We start from the raw sequence: 12,479 nt of genomic DNA on the forward strand, positions 1-12,479 counted from the left end.
TGGAATCCTTGAAACCAGGAATTTCAGACCAGCCTGGGCAACATGGTGAAACCTTGTCGCTACAAAACATACAAAAATTAGCCAGGCATAGTGGCATGTGCCTATAGTGACTACTCGGGAGGCTGAGGTAGGAGAATCACTTGGGCCCAGGAGGTCAAGCTTGCACAGAGCCATGATTGTGCCACTGCACTCCAACCTGGGTAACAGAATAAGACTGTCTCAAAATTAAATAAAGTATAATACAATAGTTAAAAGGTAGGCATCAGAGGCAGAAATATCTATATTCACACATCTCTACTTGCCCCTATTTCTGACAACTAAACTTCTCCGTCTTAAGCATAAAACAGAGATGCTATACTAACTACCTCACAGAGCTGGCTCAAAGAATTAATAAACATAACCTCTTCAGCAATGTCTATACATAATAAGCAATGATGCCTATCATTGTAACTTAAATTGTTGTCATTTCTTTTATAGTTTCTACATGTAGCATCATTTTCTTTTCTTTTTTTTTTTTTGAGATGAAGTTTTGCTCTTGTTACCCAGGCTGGAGTGCAATGGCATGATTTCGGCTCACTGCAGCCTCCGCCTCCTGGGTTCAGGCAATTCTCCTGCCTCAGCCTCCTGAGTAGCTGGGATTACAGGCACGCGCCACCATGCCCAGCTAATTTTTTGTATTTTTAGTAGAGACAGGGTTTCACCATGTTGACCAGGATGGTCTCGATCTCTTGACCTCGTGATCCACCCGCCTCGGCCTCCCAAAGTGCTGGGATTACAGGCTTGAGCCACCGCGCCCAGCCTGACATTATGTTTTTTTTTTTTTTTTTGAGACGGAGTTTCCCTCTTGTGACCCAGGCTGGAGTGCAATGGCGCGGTCTCGGCTCACTGCAACCTCTGCTTCCTGGGTTCAGGCATTCTCCTGCCTCAGCCTCCTGAGTAGCTGGGATTACAGGCATGTGCCACCATGCCCAGCTAATTTTTTGTATTTTTAGTAGAGACGGGGTTTCACCATGTTGACCAGGATGGTCTCGATCTCTCGACCTCGTGATCCGCCCGCCTCGGCCTCCCAAAGTGCTAGGATTACAGGCTTGCGCCACCGTGCCCGGCCATTTTCTTACATAAATGAAGAGAGTATCTACCATTCAAACTACAAATTAGCTAAAGCAGGAGGTCTCCACCACAGGTCTATAGAGATCACTAGTCAGATGGGTAACTAAAAAGTCATTATTAACAATTGTTAGGCCAGGCGTGGTAACCCACATCTGTAATCCCAGCACTTTGGGAGGCTAAGGTGGGTGGATCACTTGAGACCAGAAGATCGAAATCACCCAAGATCGAGATTTTGGCCAACATAGCCAAATCCAACCTATCCTAAAAATACAAAAATTAACTGGATGTGGTGGTATGTGCCTGTAATCCCAGCTCTTGGAAGGCTGAGACACAAGAATTGCTTGAACCCAGGAGGCAGAGGTTGCAGTGAGCCAAGACTGCACCACTGCACTTCAATCTGGGCGACAGAGCAAGACTTTGTCTCAAAAAAAAAAAAGTGCACCATTTAGTTTACATTTAAAGTACATGCAGCATATTCTGTATAATTTGTTGTGCTTCTAAATGTCTTACCTAGTCTATCCCACATCATGTATAATGCTGATAAAGACTGAAAAATAATTGGCCTAAGTGATTAACTGAGAGGTAAGGTTTCTACACAAAGGTGAAAATCTCAAATGACAGATCAGGTTTTAAAATACATCAAATGGAAAATTAACCTCTTTCCTCATCTATGTATTTAATAACTAGTGAAAGTTGAGATGATGTACTGAATATCCACCTGGTAATCTAAGTAAGGAAAACACTGGCCAAAAAAAAAAAAAGTTTTCAGAAGTATAAAAGGGGGTGGAGTGCACTGGCTCATGCTTATAACCCCAGCACTTTGGGAGGCTAAGGTAGATGGATGACATGAGCCCTGGAGTTTGAGACCAGTCTGGCCAACATGGCTAAACCCCATCTCTACTAAAAATACAAAAATCAGCCAGGCATGGTGGCGAGCACCTGCAGTCCCAGCTACTCAAGAGCCTGGGGCAGGAGAATTGCTTGAACCTAGGAGGTAGGGGTTGCAGCAAGCCAAGATCACACCACTGCACTCCAGCCTGGGTGACAGAGAGAGACTGTCTCCAAAAAAATAAATAAATAAATAACGGTGAGGGAAAGGAATTATGGGAATTATTTGGGTTTATTAATAAAAGCTTGGGCACAAAAGCAAAACATCAGAAAAAAATTTAAAGACTTTTAAAACAGAATAAAAACTTATTCAGCTCACTCCTTTATGGTACAGAGATATTATTATTTTTAACATAGTTTTATTTATTTTTGAGACAGAGTCTTGCTCTGTCAATCAGGCTGAATGCAATGGTACAATCTCAGCTCACAGCAACCTCCACCTCAAGGGTTCAAGCAATTCTCCTGCCTCAGCCTCCCGAGTAGCTGGGATTACAGATGCATGCCTCTGCAGCTGGTTAATTTTTGTATTTTTAGTACAGTGTTTCACCAGGTTGGCCAGGCTGGTCTGGAACTCCTGACCTCAGGTAATCCAGCCACCTCAGCCTCCCACAGTGCTGGGATTACAGGTGTGAGCTACCACGCCTGGACTATTTTAACATATGTTATATCACACTTTTAAAAATCATTTTGTGAGGCCAGGTATGGTGACTCACACCTGTAATATCAACACTTCAAGAGGCCAAGGCAGAAGGACTGCTTGAGGCCAAGAGTTCAAGACCAACCTGGGCGACACAGCAAAACTCTGTCTCCACAAAAATTTTTAAAAATTAGCCAAGCATCATGCCTGTAATCCCAGAACTTTGGGAGGCGGAGGGGGGGGGGATGGATCATATGAGACTGGGAGTTCGAGACCAGCCTGACCAACATAAAGAAACCACGTCTCTACAAAAAATGCAAAATTAGCTGGGCATGGTGGCACATGCCTGTAATCCCAGCTACTCAGGAGGCTGAGGCAAGAGAATCACTTGAACCCGGGAAGTGGAGGTTGCAATAAGCCAAAATTGCACCCTTGCACTCCAGCCTGGGTAACAAGAGGGAAACTCTGTCAAAAAAAAAAAAAATTAGCCAAGCATTGTAACACATGCCTGTAGTTCCAAATACTCAAGAAACTGAGGTGGAAAGATCACTTGAGCCCAAAACTTCGAGGTTACAGTAAGTTATGACCATGCCACTGCACTCCAGCCTGGGTGGCACAGTGAGACCCTGTCAAAAAAATTATAAAATAAATAAAATCATTTTGTGTCTAAAGTCAATAGCTCTGAGGAACTATGAAAGCCTTATACTCGATTATATTGAATATGTTATATTCAATTCAATAAGCTTTATGGAAATTGATAGTCTCTACTATTTCCACCAACAGCCAACTAAAATACAACGAACAATTACCTGTTGGGTTTTCTTCTTTCCCCTCCCAACTTCCAGGCCTCCCAGTGTAGCTTCCTGCACTAAGAACTGACTCAATTATTTTGAGCCAGAGTAAGTATTAAAGAAGTTGGGTTAAAATGCTCTCCTTACCCCACACGAATATTCAAAGTTTTTCTTGGTCCTCTCCTTGTCAACATGACCTTCTGCTTATCAACACTATTTTGTTCAGAAGTTATTTTGACCTTCTCTACCTATGCAGCTGCCTCAACTCTACTTATAGAAAACCCTCATCCATACTTACATCTCTTCTTTCTTTGACTGCTGTAATTCCCTTCTCTAGGGCCTCGTGAAATGCCTGCTCTCCAGACTCCAGCTTGTGGAGAATGCTGCTACCTGCCTTCTCAAACGTATAAAGAAACATCGTTATCACCTCCATCTTCAAACCACTCTACCGGATTCTCATTCATTTAAGGATCTATATACAAAATCCACTTGACTCTGGATCATCCTTCAAGCACTCGCTGTTCATCATCTCCAGCCACCTCTCTCTCTCTCATATTATTAATAAAAATATCTACTACCTGGCCGGGCGTGGTGGCTCACGCCTGTAATCCCAGCGCTTTGGGAGGCCGAGGCAGGTGGATCACAGGGTCAAGAGATCGAGACCATCCTGGTCAACATAGGGAAACCCCGTCTCTACTAAAAATAAAAAAAATTAGCTGGGCATGGTGGCACATGCCTGTAATCCCAGCTACTCAGGAGGCTGAGGCAGGAGAATTGCCTGAACCCAGGAGGCAGAGGTTGTGGTGAGCCGAGATCGCGCCATTGCACTCCAGCCTGGGTAACAAGAGCGAAACTCTGTCTCAAAAAAAAAAAAAAAATCTACTACCTGGAAAAGATTCTAATAGCCAAATACTTGCATTAATGGGATGAGACTATAAAAGAATTAAGTACTGGATAAACTTTGCTTCCTTCAAATATCAAAATCAGGAGAAAAATCAAAGCACTTCCAAGATGGGTTAGGTCTGCCCACATCTTTAAATATGTAGATAAGAAATTTAAAATATTGGCCGGGCGCGGTGGCTCAAGCCTGTAATCCCAGCACTTTGGGAGGCCGAGGCGGGTGGATCACGAGGTCAAGAGATCGAGGCCATCCTGGTCAACATGGTGAAACCCCGTCTCTACTAAAAATACAAAAAATTAGCTGGGCATGGTGGCACGTGCCTGTAATCCCACCTACTCAGGAGGCTGAGGCAGGAGAATTGCCTGAACCCAGGAGGCGGAGGTTGCGGTGAGCCGAGATCGCGCCATTGCACTCCAGCCTGGGCAACAAGAGCGAAACTCCGTCTCAAAAAAAAAAAAAAAAGAAATTTAAAATATTTAAGAACACAATCAAATTGTGCTCAGTTTGATACTTATGTTTACTTAAATACCTTATCAATTCTGCTTCACTAATCAAACTGAAGTTATCAAATCCACTTACCAAAAAACTTTAAATCTGTACTTTTGTTATTTGTAAATCACCTACATTCCAGAAACATAGTAACAATTGATAAGAAAATAGATTCTGATAATTAACAACATGGGACAAGATAATTAAATCTACAGCATGTCTGTCAGGACCCACTGCAGTACTTCATTTATTAAGCATAGCTAAATATGCTAACATCATTTTTTCTTTTTTTTTGAGACAGGGTTTCACTCTGTCACCAAGGCTGGAGTGCAGTGGCATAATCTCGGCTCACTGCAACCTCTGCCTCCCAGATTCAGGCGATTCTTGTGCCTGAAGCTCCAGAGTGGCACATCCGAATAATTTTTGTATTTTTAGTAGAGATGGGTTTTGCCCTGTTCACCAGGCTTGTCTGAAACTCCTGGCCTCAAGCAATCCACCTGTCTCAGCCTCCCAAAGTGCTGGGACTACAGGTGCAGGCCACCTCACCTGGCCTAATGTCCTTTTTTCTATCCATAGGCAAACATGCAGAATTCAACACTACCTGACGGCGCCTCACCATTCTATTGAATGCCAAGTACAATGTATTTTTCTTTTTTTTGAGATGGAATCTCGTTCTATTGCCCAAGCTGGAGTGTAGTGGTGTGATGTCGGCTAACTGCAACCTCTGCCTCCCAGATTAAAGTAATTCTCTGTCTCAGCCTCCTGAGTAGCTGGAATTACAGGCACCCGCCAAGCCCGGCTAATTTTTCTATTTTTAGTAGAGACAGGGTTTCACCATGTTGACCGGGCTGGTCTTGAACTCCTGACCTCATGATCCACCCACCTCAGCCTCCCAAAGTGCTGGGATTACAGGCGTGAGCCACTGGTGCCCAGCCAGCACAATGTATTTTTTTTTTTTTTTTTTGAGATGGAGTTTCGCTCTTGTTACCCAGGCTGGAGTGCAATGGCATGATCTCGGCTCACCGCAACCTCCGCCTCCTGGGCTCAGGCAATTCTCCTGCCTCAGCCTCCTGAGTAGCTGGGATTACAGGCACGCGCCACCATGCCCAGCTAATTTTTTGTGTTTTTAGTAGAGACGGGGTTTCACATGTTGACCAGGATGGTCTCGATCTCTTGACCTCGTGATCCACCCGCCTCGGCCTCCCAAAGTGCTGGGATTACAAGCTTGAGCCACCGCGCCCGGCCAGCACAATGTATTTTAAGTCAATTTTTCTAGTGCTTAATACAAAACTACTGATACAATACATGTGAGATATAGATACTTCAGCATGCATGAGCAAACTATGGAAGAAAGGAAATTATTGCAGAATTATAGCAAAATATAAAACATAATCAAGGCATACTCTGTAGACTCTACAGAAGTCAAATATAAATATTAAGTTGGCATTACCATTCTTAGAAGTCAAATCATCTTAGAAATGTCAAAAATAAATGACACAAACATCATGTATACTATTTCATTTTGATCAGCCGTTACTCGTATTTTTGAAAATCACTGAACTGAAACAAAGAAAACAGGCCGGGTGCAGTGGCTCATGCCTATCATCTCAGCACTTTGGAAGCCAGAAGCAGGCAGATCACTTGATGTCAGGAGTTCGAGATCAACCTGGCCAACATGGTGAAGTCCAGTGTCTACTAAAAATACACACACACACGCCAGGCTTGGCAGTGCAATTGTAGTCCCAGCTACTTTGGAGGCAAAGCACAAGAATCACTTCAACTCAAGAGGTGGAGGTTGCAGTAAGCCAAGATTGCAACACTGCACTCCAGCCTGGCAACCAGAGCAAGCCTCCATCTCAAAAAAAAAAAAAAGGAAAAGAAAGGTGGCATGCAGAACTCCCCAATAGGTGGGATTTCTTTTGAGCATCAAAAAGCATCTACTTATCCTCTTTTTGTCATTTTGCTTCAAGCAAGAATAATTTAAAAGATGTATCAGTTCTTTAAATCAAGTTTTTAAGTCAAGAACTGTATATGATAACTGGAACCCCTCAAAAAATGTGCCAAAATTCCATGTATCACTAATTCAGGCTACAAATTCTACCCACTTAATTTATTACATACACACACACACACACACACACACACAGAATTCATCCTCAGTCTACATACTGCAAACTCTAATCTGGCATCTATTCCTGTTCCTTTAAAGTTCCTGATACTTAGGAGATGCAAAGGAAGAAAGAAAGTAGAAATGAGAAAAAAGAGAAGGGGAGAAAGGGAAGGAGGAGAGAAGGAAGGGAAAGTCAAAGATAAAAATGCTTACATGGACAGGTGCAGTGGCTCACACCTGTAATCCCAGCATTTGGGAGGCCGAGGTGGGTGGATCACCTGAGATCAGTCAGAAGTTTGAGACCACCCTGGTAAACATAGTGAAACCCCATCTCTACTAAAAATACATAAATTAGCCAGGCATGGTGGCAGGTGCCTGTAATCCCAGCTATTCAGGTGGCTGAGGCAGGAGAACTGCTTGAACCTGGGAAGCAGAGGCTGCAGTGAGCCTAGATCAGGCGTCCCCAAATTGCGACCCATGGGCCGCATGCGGCCCCCTGAGGCCATTTACCCGGCCCCCCGCCGCACTTCAGGAAGGGGCACCTCTTTCATTGGTGGTCAGTGAGAGGAGCACAGTATGTGGCGGCCCTCCAACGGTCTGAGGGACAGTGAACTGGCCCTGTGTAATTGGGGACGCCTGGCCTAGATCATGCCACTACACTCCAGCCTGGGTGACACAGCAAGACTGTCTGGGGGGTGGGGGTAAATGGATGCTTACATGAAAAACTGAAGAAAGTAAAAACCCCAAATATTAAAAAGTATTACTCAAAAAAGTTCACAAAAGCATAAAAACTCTTTTAAAGTTAGGCTGCCCATGGCCGGGTGCGGTGGCTCAAGCCTGTAATCCCAGCACTTTGGGAGGCCGAGGCGGGCAGATCACGAAGTCAAGAGATCGAGGCCATCCTGGTCAACATGGTGAAACCCCGTCTCTACTAAAAAAATACAAAAAATTAGCTGGGCATGGTGGCATGTGCCTGTAATCCCAGCTACTCAGGAGGCTGAGGCAGGAGAATTGCCTGAACCCAGGAGGCGGAGGTTGCGGTGAGCCAAGATCGCGCCATTGCACTCCAGCCTGGGTAACAAGGGCAAAACTCCATCTCAAAAAAAAAAAGTTAGGCTGCCCAGAAAATGAAACTTCAAATCCACATAATGAGATATAAGAATTATCAGGACTAATGAAAATCTGTATGATAAACAACCTCTCAGAAGATGATGTTTTGTAATCTCACAGCAAATGAAGGGAAGCAACCATGAAAACCTGAATACATTTAAAACAGGGTGGCTTCTAAATATTGTATCAGAAGCAGATAGAAACCAAAATTGTTCTCAGAAAACCAGAATGCACCATCCTCTTTCTAAGTGGGGACTGATACTATGAACCAAATAAATTGTAAAGATTCTACACACACAATAGGAAACTACAAGAAAATAATGTGCTCTCTATATTCTAATAAGATCTCCAAGACACACTGTTAACTGATGAGACAGAACAAGGGGCAGAACAGTGTGGATAGTATGCTACTTTCTTGTGGGAAAAAACTGTCGGAAAATATTTACTTCTAGTTTGCTTTTAAAAACTGGAAACACAATAAACCAAGGGGAGGAAAGAAAGATGGAAAAAGTGAGTATGGATGACAGCAAAACATTTTACCATATATTCTACCTTTTTAAAGAAACAGGTGAATTATTATCCATTAAAAAAAAGTGACTTCACAGGTTTTAACGTTAATAAAAGTTTGGTGGCAAACCACTTAAGTGCAGAAGAAAAACTTCTACATAGACCTAAATCACTAATTTTAAACCTGAGAAGACTGGACTAATATGGCTTTGCAATAAATTCTAATTACTTAGCTTCAATATTCCCATTTCATAAAGGACAAAGTATGAGCCTGTATAGTCTCAACCATCAAGATTATAAGTGGCTAAATGCAGTGGCTTATGCCTATAATCCCAACACTTTCAGAGGCCAAGGCAGAAGGCTTGCTTAAAGTCAGGAGTTCAAGACCAGCCTGGCAACATAGCAAGACCCTGTCTCTATAAAAAAATGAAACAATTTTTTTAAATATTATAATGTAACCTCAGAAAGAGATTTTAATAATCTAAAGTTACCAGAACTTAAAAATTACCTGCCACTTAAATGATTAATATCCAGATGTTTCTCATTAATGACAATTCTACCATTGTGTTAATTTGCTGTATTACTAAAGAAAAACTTCAAATTTTAAAAAATTTGTACTGAATCTTTCCCTCTAAATTTCTCACCCCTTGCCTATATTCCTCTATGCTAGAAGTTTCTCTGCAAAAAAAACAAAAACAAACACAAACACACTGCATTATCCTCACAAAATAACAATAGTTAGAAAACAAACAAAAACAAAAAATCTCTACCATATACTCTGATTTCAGTGCCTTTTCCTTATTAATTGAATTACAGAGGACAGGATGTTATTTAGGGTAAAAAATCATAAATGTGCCACCTACTGATATTACATATAATAACCAAGATAGGCCGGGCGCGGTGGCTCAAGCCTGTAATCCCAGCACTTTGGGAGGCCGAGGCGGGTGGATCACAAGGTCAAGAGATCGAGACCATCCTGGTCAACATGGTGAAACCCCGTCTCTACTAAAAATACAAAAAAATAGCTGGGCATGGTGGTGCGTGCCTGTAATCCCAGCTACTCAGGAGGCTGAGGCAGGAGAATTGCCTGAACCCAGGAGGCGGAGGTTGCGGTGAGCCGAGATCGCGCCATTGCACTCCAGCCTGGGTAACAAGAGCGAAACTCCGTCTCAAAAAAAAAAAAAAAAAAAAATAACCAAGATAATTACTTCTAGGTCAGGACTTAAATTCCACGTCTGTGGCAAGTCTTTAAGAGCATATTATTCTTAAAAAAAAAAAAAAAAAAGTATCCATCCAAATAGAATAGTCTCACCTGTTCAGTAATTGAACTCAAATCATTAGATGAAAAATCTTCCTCTTCATTCTCGAAAAACTCATAGTAGTTTTCCAGAAGTCCAGCCATGATCCTGCTCACTATTTCTTGCTCTTTCATATCTTCCACATCTGTGTAAATGCTAAGAATAAAAGTCCAAATTGAATTGAAAGATAAAATTGAAAGAAAACCAGTGAAGCACTTTATAAACATGGGCAACTTATATCACCATTCTGAGCTTCCATTTTCCCATCTGCAAAACCTACCTACCTAATTTGTACCCTGTTCACAAAAATGCTGTAAGAATTAATCAGATCTAGCATAAAAAAAATGGTTCGTTGAGCAACCTATGATCCTTGGGAGACAATATAATGACTCTATTTTACATATCTAATTTTTAAAAATTAAACAAAAATTTTTCAAACAACTTACTGGAAGACATCTGGCCCAAAGACAGCAGCCAAAGACTCTGCAGACCAAATTTCTTCATGATGTGATGCTACGTTGGCTAAAAATCTACACAGAAACTTTAACAAACTGTAATTAACAGGTGGAAGCTGTTGCAAGAGGAACCTCAACTTTCTTCCAAATTCATCTTCATTATTATAATCTATAAAACATAATGACAGTTTTTTTTTAATAAAGTAAAAAGCAAAGCTCTGATATTTTGCCAGGTTCACATTACTCCACCCACATCACCTTTTTACTATGACAATTCAAAACCTCTTCACTTCCTCTACTGGGGCCAAATGCCTTAGGGCTTTGCATTTCACTTATGAAATGAAGAAGAGGTGGAGAGGGGGAACTGGAAAAAAGGAACTCAACCCCTTAATTGCTGGAGGATGTTTTCCTCATCTATTACTCATTGGCTCCAATTCTCTAGTTTTTTTTTTTTTAATTCTCATCCTACTGTCTCCAGCATGAAGGTACCTGTGTTTCCACACTAGTGCCAACTCTAAGAAGTCAAAATGCACTGGCCATGCCAGTCAATACAAACCACTAGGGAGCAAAGCAGAGATACAATTTGAGGGGCTAATAGTATCAGTGGTATCTTTCAGCTTGGATGAAATGAAAAACAAGGAACGAACAAGGTAACAGAGTGATTTTCTTCTGGTTTCCTGAAATGAACAATTAACTTCAATATCAGCAGAACTAAATTAAAAGGTCTTTCATTTCTCCTCTGTTTTTCTACTCTAAATTGATGTTGGTTTCTGCTTATCAAGTAAACTTTATCACAAGGTTAAGCCTCGTATTTATCATGTCAATGAGTTTTCATTAACAGAAACTAGACCCATATTAATCCCACTTGATTGGTGAGGATCCCATTTGGGAGAAATAAGTGCTCAGAGGTCCTCTCAAAATGAAGTGATTTATTGCTTCATGAGTAAAAACCAACTCAATTATGTTTCATTTTGTATTTTCCCCAGGTTCTTAAAATTATTTTATTGAAAAACTCTTGGTAAAAGGTTATGGTCATGATATTAGCCATCTCTGCTAAATAATACTAGTCTAAAAAGATCATCAGGAAATATAACTCCAGTACTACGTTTAAGAAAAAATTTTGGCCTGGTACAGTGGCTCGCGCCTGTAATCCCGGAACTTTGGGAAGCTGAGGCAGGCATATTGCCTGAGCTCAGGAGCTCGAGACCAGCCTGGGCAACACGGCGAAATCCCACCTCTACCAAAAATACAAAAACTAGCTGGGTGTACTGGCACACACATGTGGTCCCAGCTATTCAGGAGGCTAAGGTGAGAAGATGGCTTGAGCCTGAGAGGCAGAGGTTGTAGTTAGTCAAGATCACGCCACTGTACCTGGGTGACAGAGTGAGACCCTATCTCGAAAATCAAAAAAAAAAAAAAGAAAAAAAATTTTAAGTTTATCAAGAAAGGACAGCCTGGCACAGTTGCTCACACCTGTAATCCCAGCACTCTGGGAGGCCAGGGCAGGCAGATCACAAGGTCAAGAGATTGAGACCATCCTGGCCAACATGGTGAAACCCCATCTCTACCAAAAAAAAAAAAAAAAAAAAAAAAAAATTGGGCATGGTGGCACGTGCCTGTAGTCGCAGCTACGAGGCAGGAGAATTGCTTGAACCCGGGAGGCAGAGGTTGCAGTGAGCCGAGATCATGCCACTGTACTCCAGCCTGGTGCCTGGTGATGGAGAGAGACACTGTCTTAAAAAATAAATAAATAAATAAAAGTTTATCAAGAAAGGCTACAGTCACATGAGTTTTACTTAAAATTTAAAATGCAACCAATAACAACTCTTCTATACTTTACAATATTACCAACTGTCCATTCAAATGCACCAGTACTTCAATTTTAAAATTGGATGGAATAGTCCCTGGATTTATGTTTAAATCACTGTACCTATAACTGAAATTTTAACAACCTAAGCATTCAGCAGAAAAGGATCATTTTAGAAAATCACATATTAAAAATGCAAGCAGTTAGGCCGGGCACGGTGGCTCAAGCCTGTAATCCCAGCACTTTGGGAGGCCGAGGCGGGTGGATCACGAGGTCAAGAGATCGAGACCATCCTGGTCAACATGGTGAAACCCCGTCTCTACTAAAGGTGCAAAAAATTAGCTGGGCATGGTGGCGCGTGCCTGTAATCCCAGCT

At 41.9% G+C, this 12,479-nt stretch overlaps 1 protein-coding gene across 7 annotated transcripts in view; it reads right to left on the reverse strand.

Annotated features, from left to right (window-relative positions):
- Positions 1-12,479, reverse strand: part of FAM13B (family with sequence similarity 13 member B) — a 98,454-nt gene that overhangs the window by 62,710 nt on the left and 23,265 nt on the right. For 4 of the 7 annotated variants that reach the window (XM_010344497.3, XM_039475355.2, XM_039475324.2 and 1 more), the window contains 2 exons: positions 10,288-10,465; positions 9,856-9,997 (listed from right to left, as the gene is read on the reverse strand). In XM_010344497.3, coding sequence (XP_010342799.1) covers positions 9,856-9,997; positions 10,288-10,465 — 320 coding nt within the window. Of the gene's footprint in view, positions 1-3,724; positions 3,821-9,855; positions 9,998-10,287; positions 10,466-12,479 lie in introns of all 7 variants that reach the window. The other 3 variants (XM_010344496.3, XM_010344495.3, XM_074379897.1) reach the window with 1 other exon arrangement.

This window comes from Saimiri boliviensis, chromosome 1, assembly GCF_048565385.1.
Source record: "Saimiri boliviensis isolate mSaiBol1 chromosome 1, mSaiBol1.pri, whole genome shotgun sequence".
Lineage (NCBI taxonomy): Eukaryota > Metazoa > Chordata > Mammalia > Primates > Cebidae > Saimiri > Saimiri boliviensis.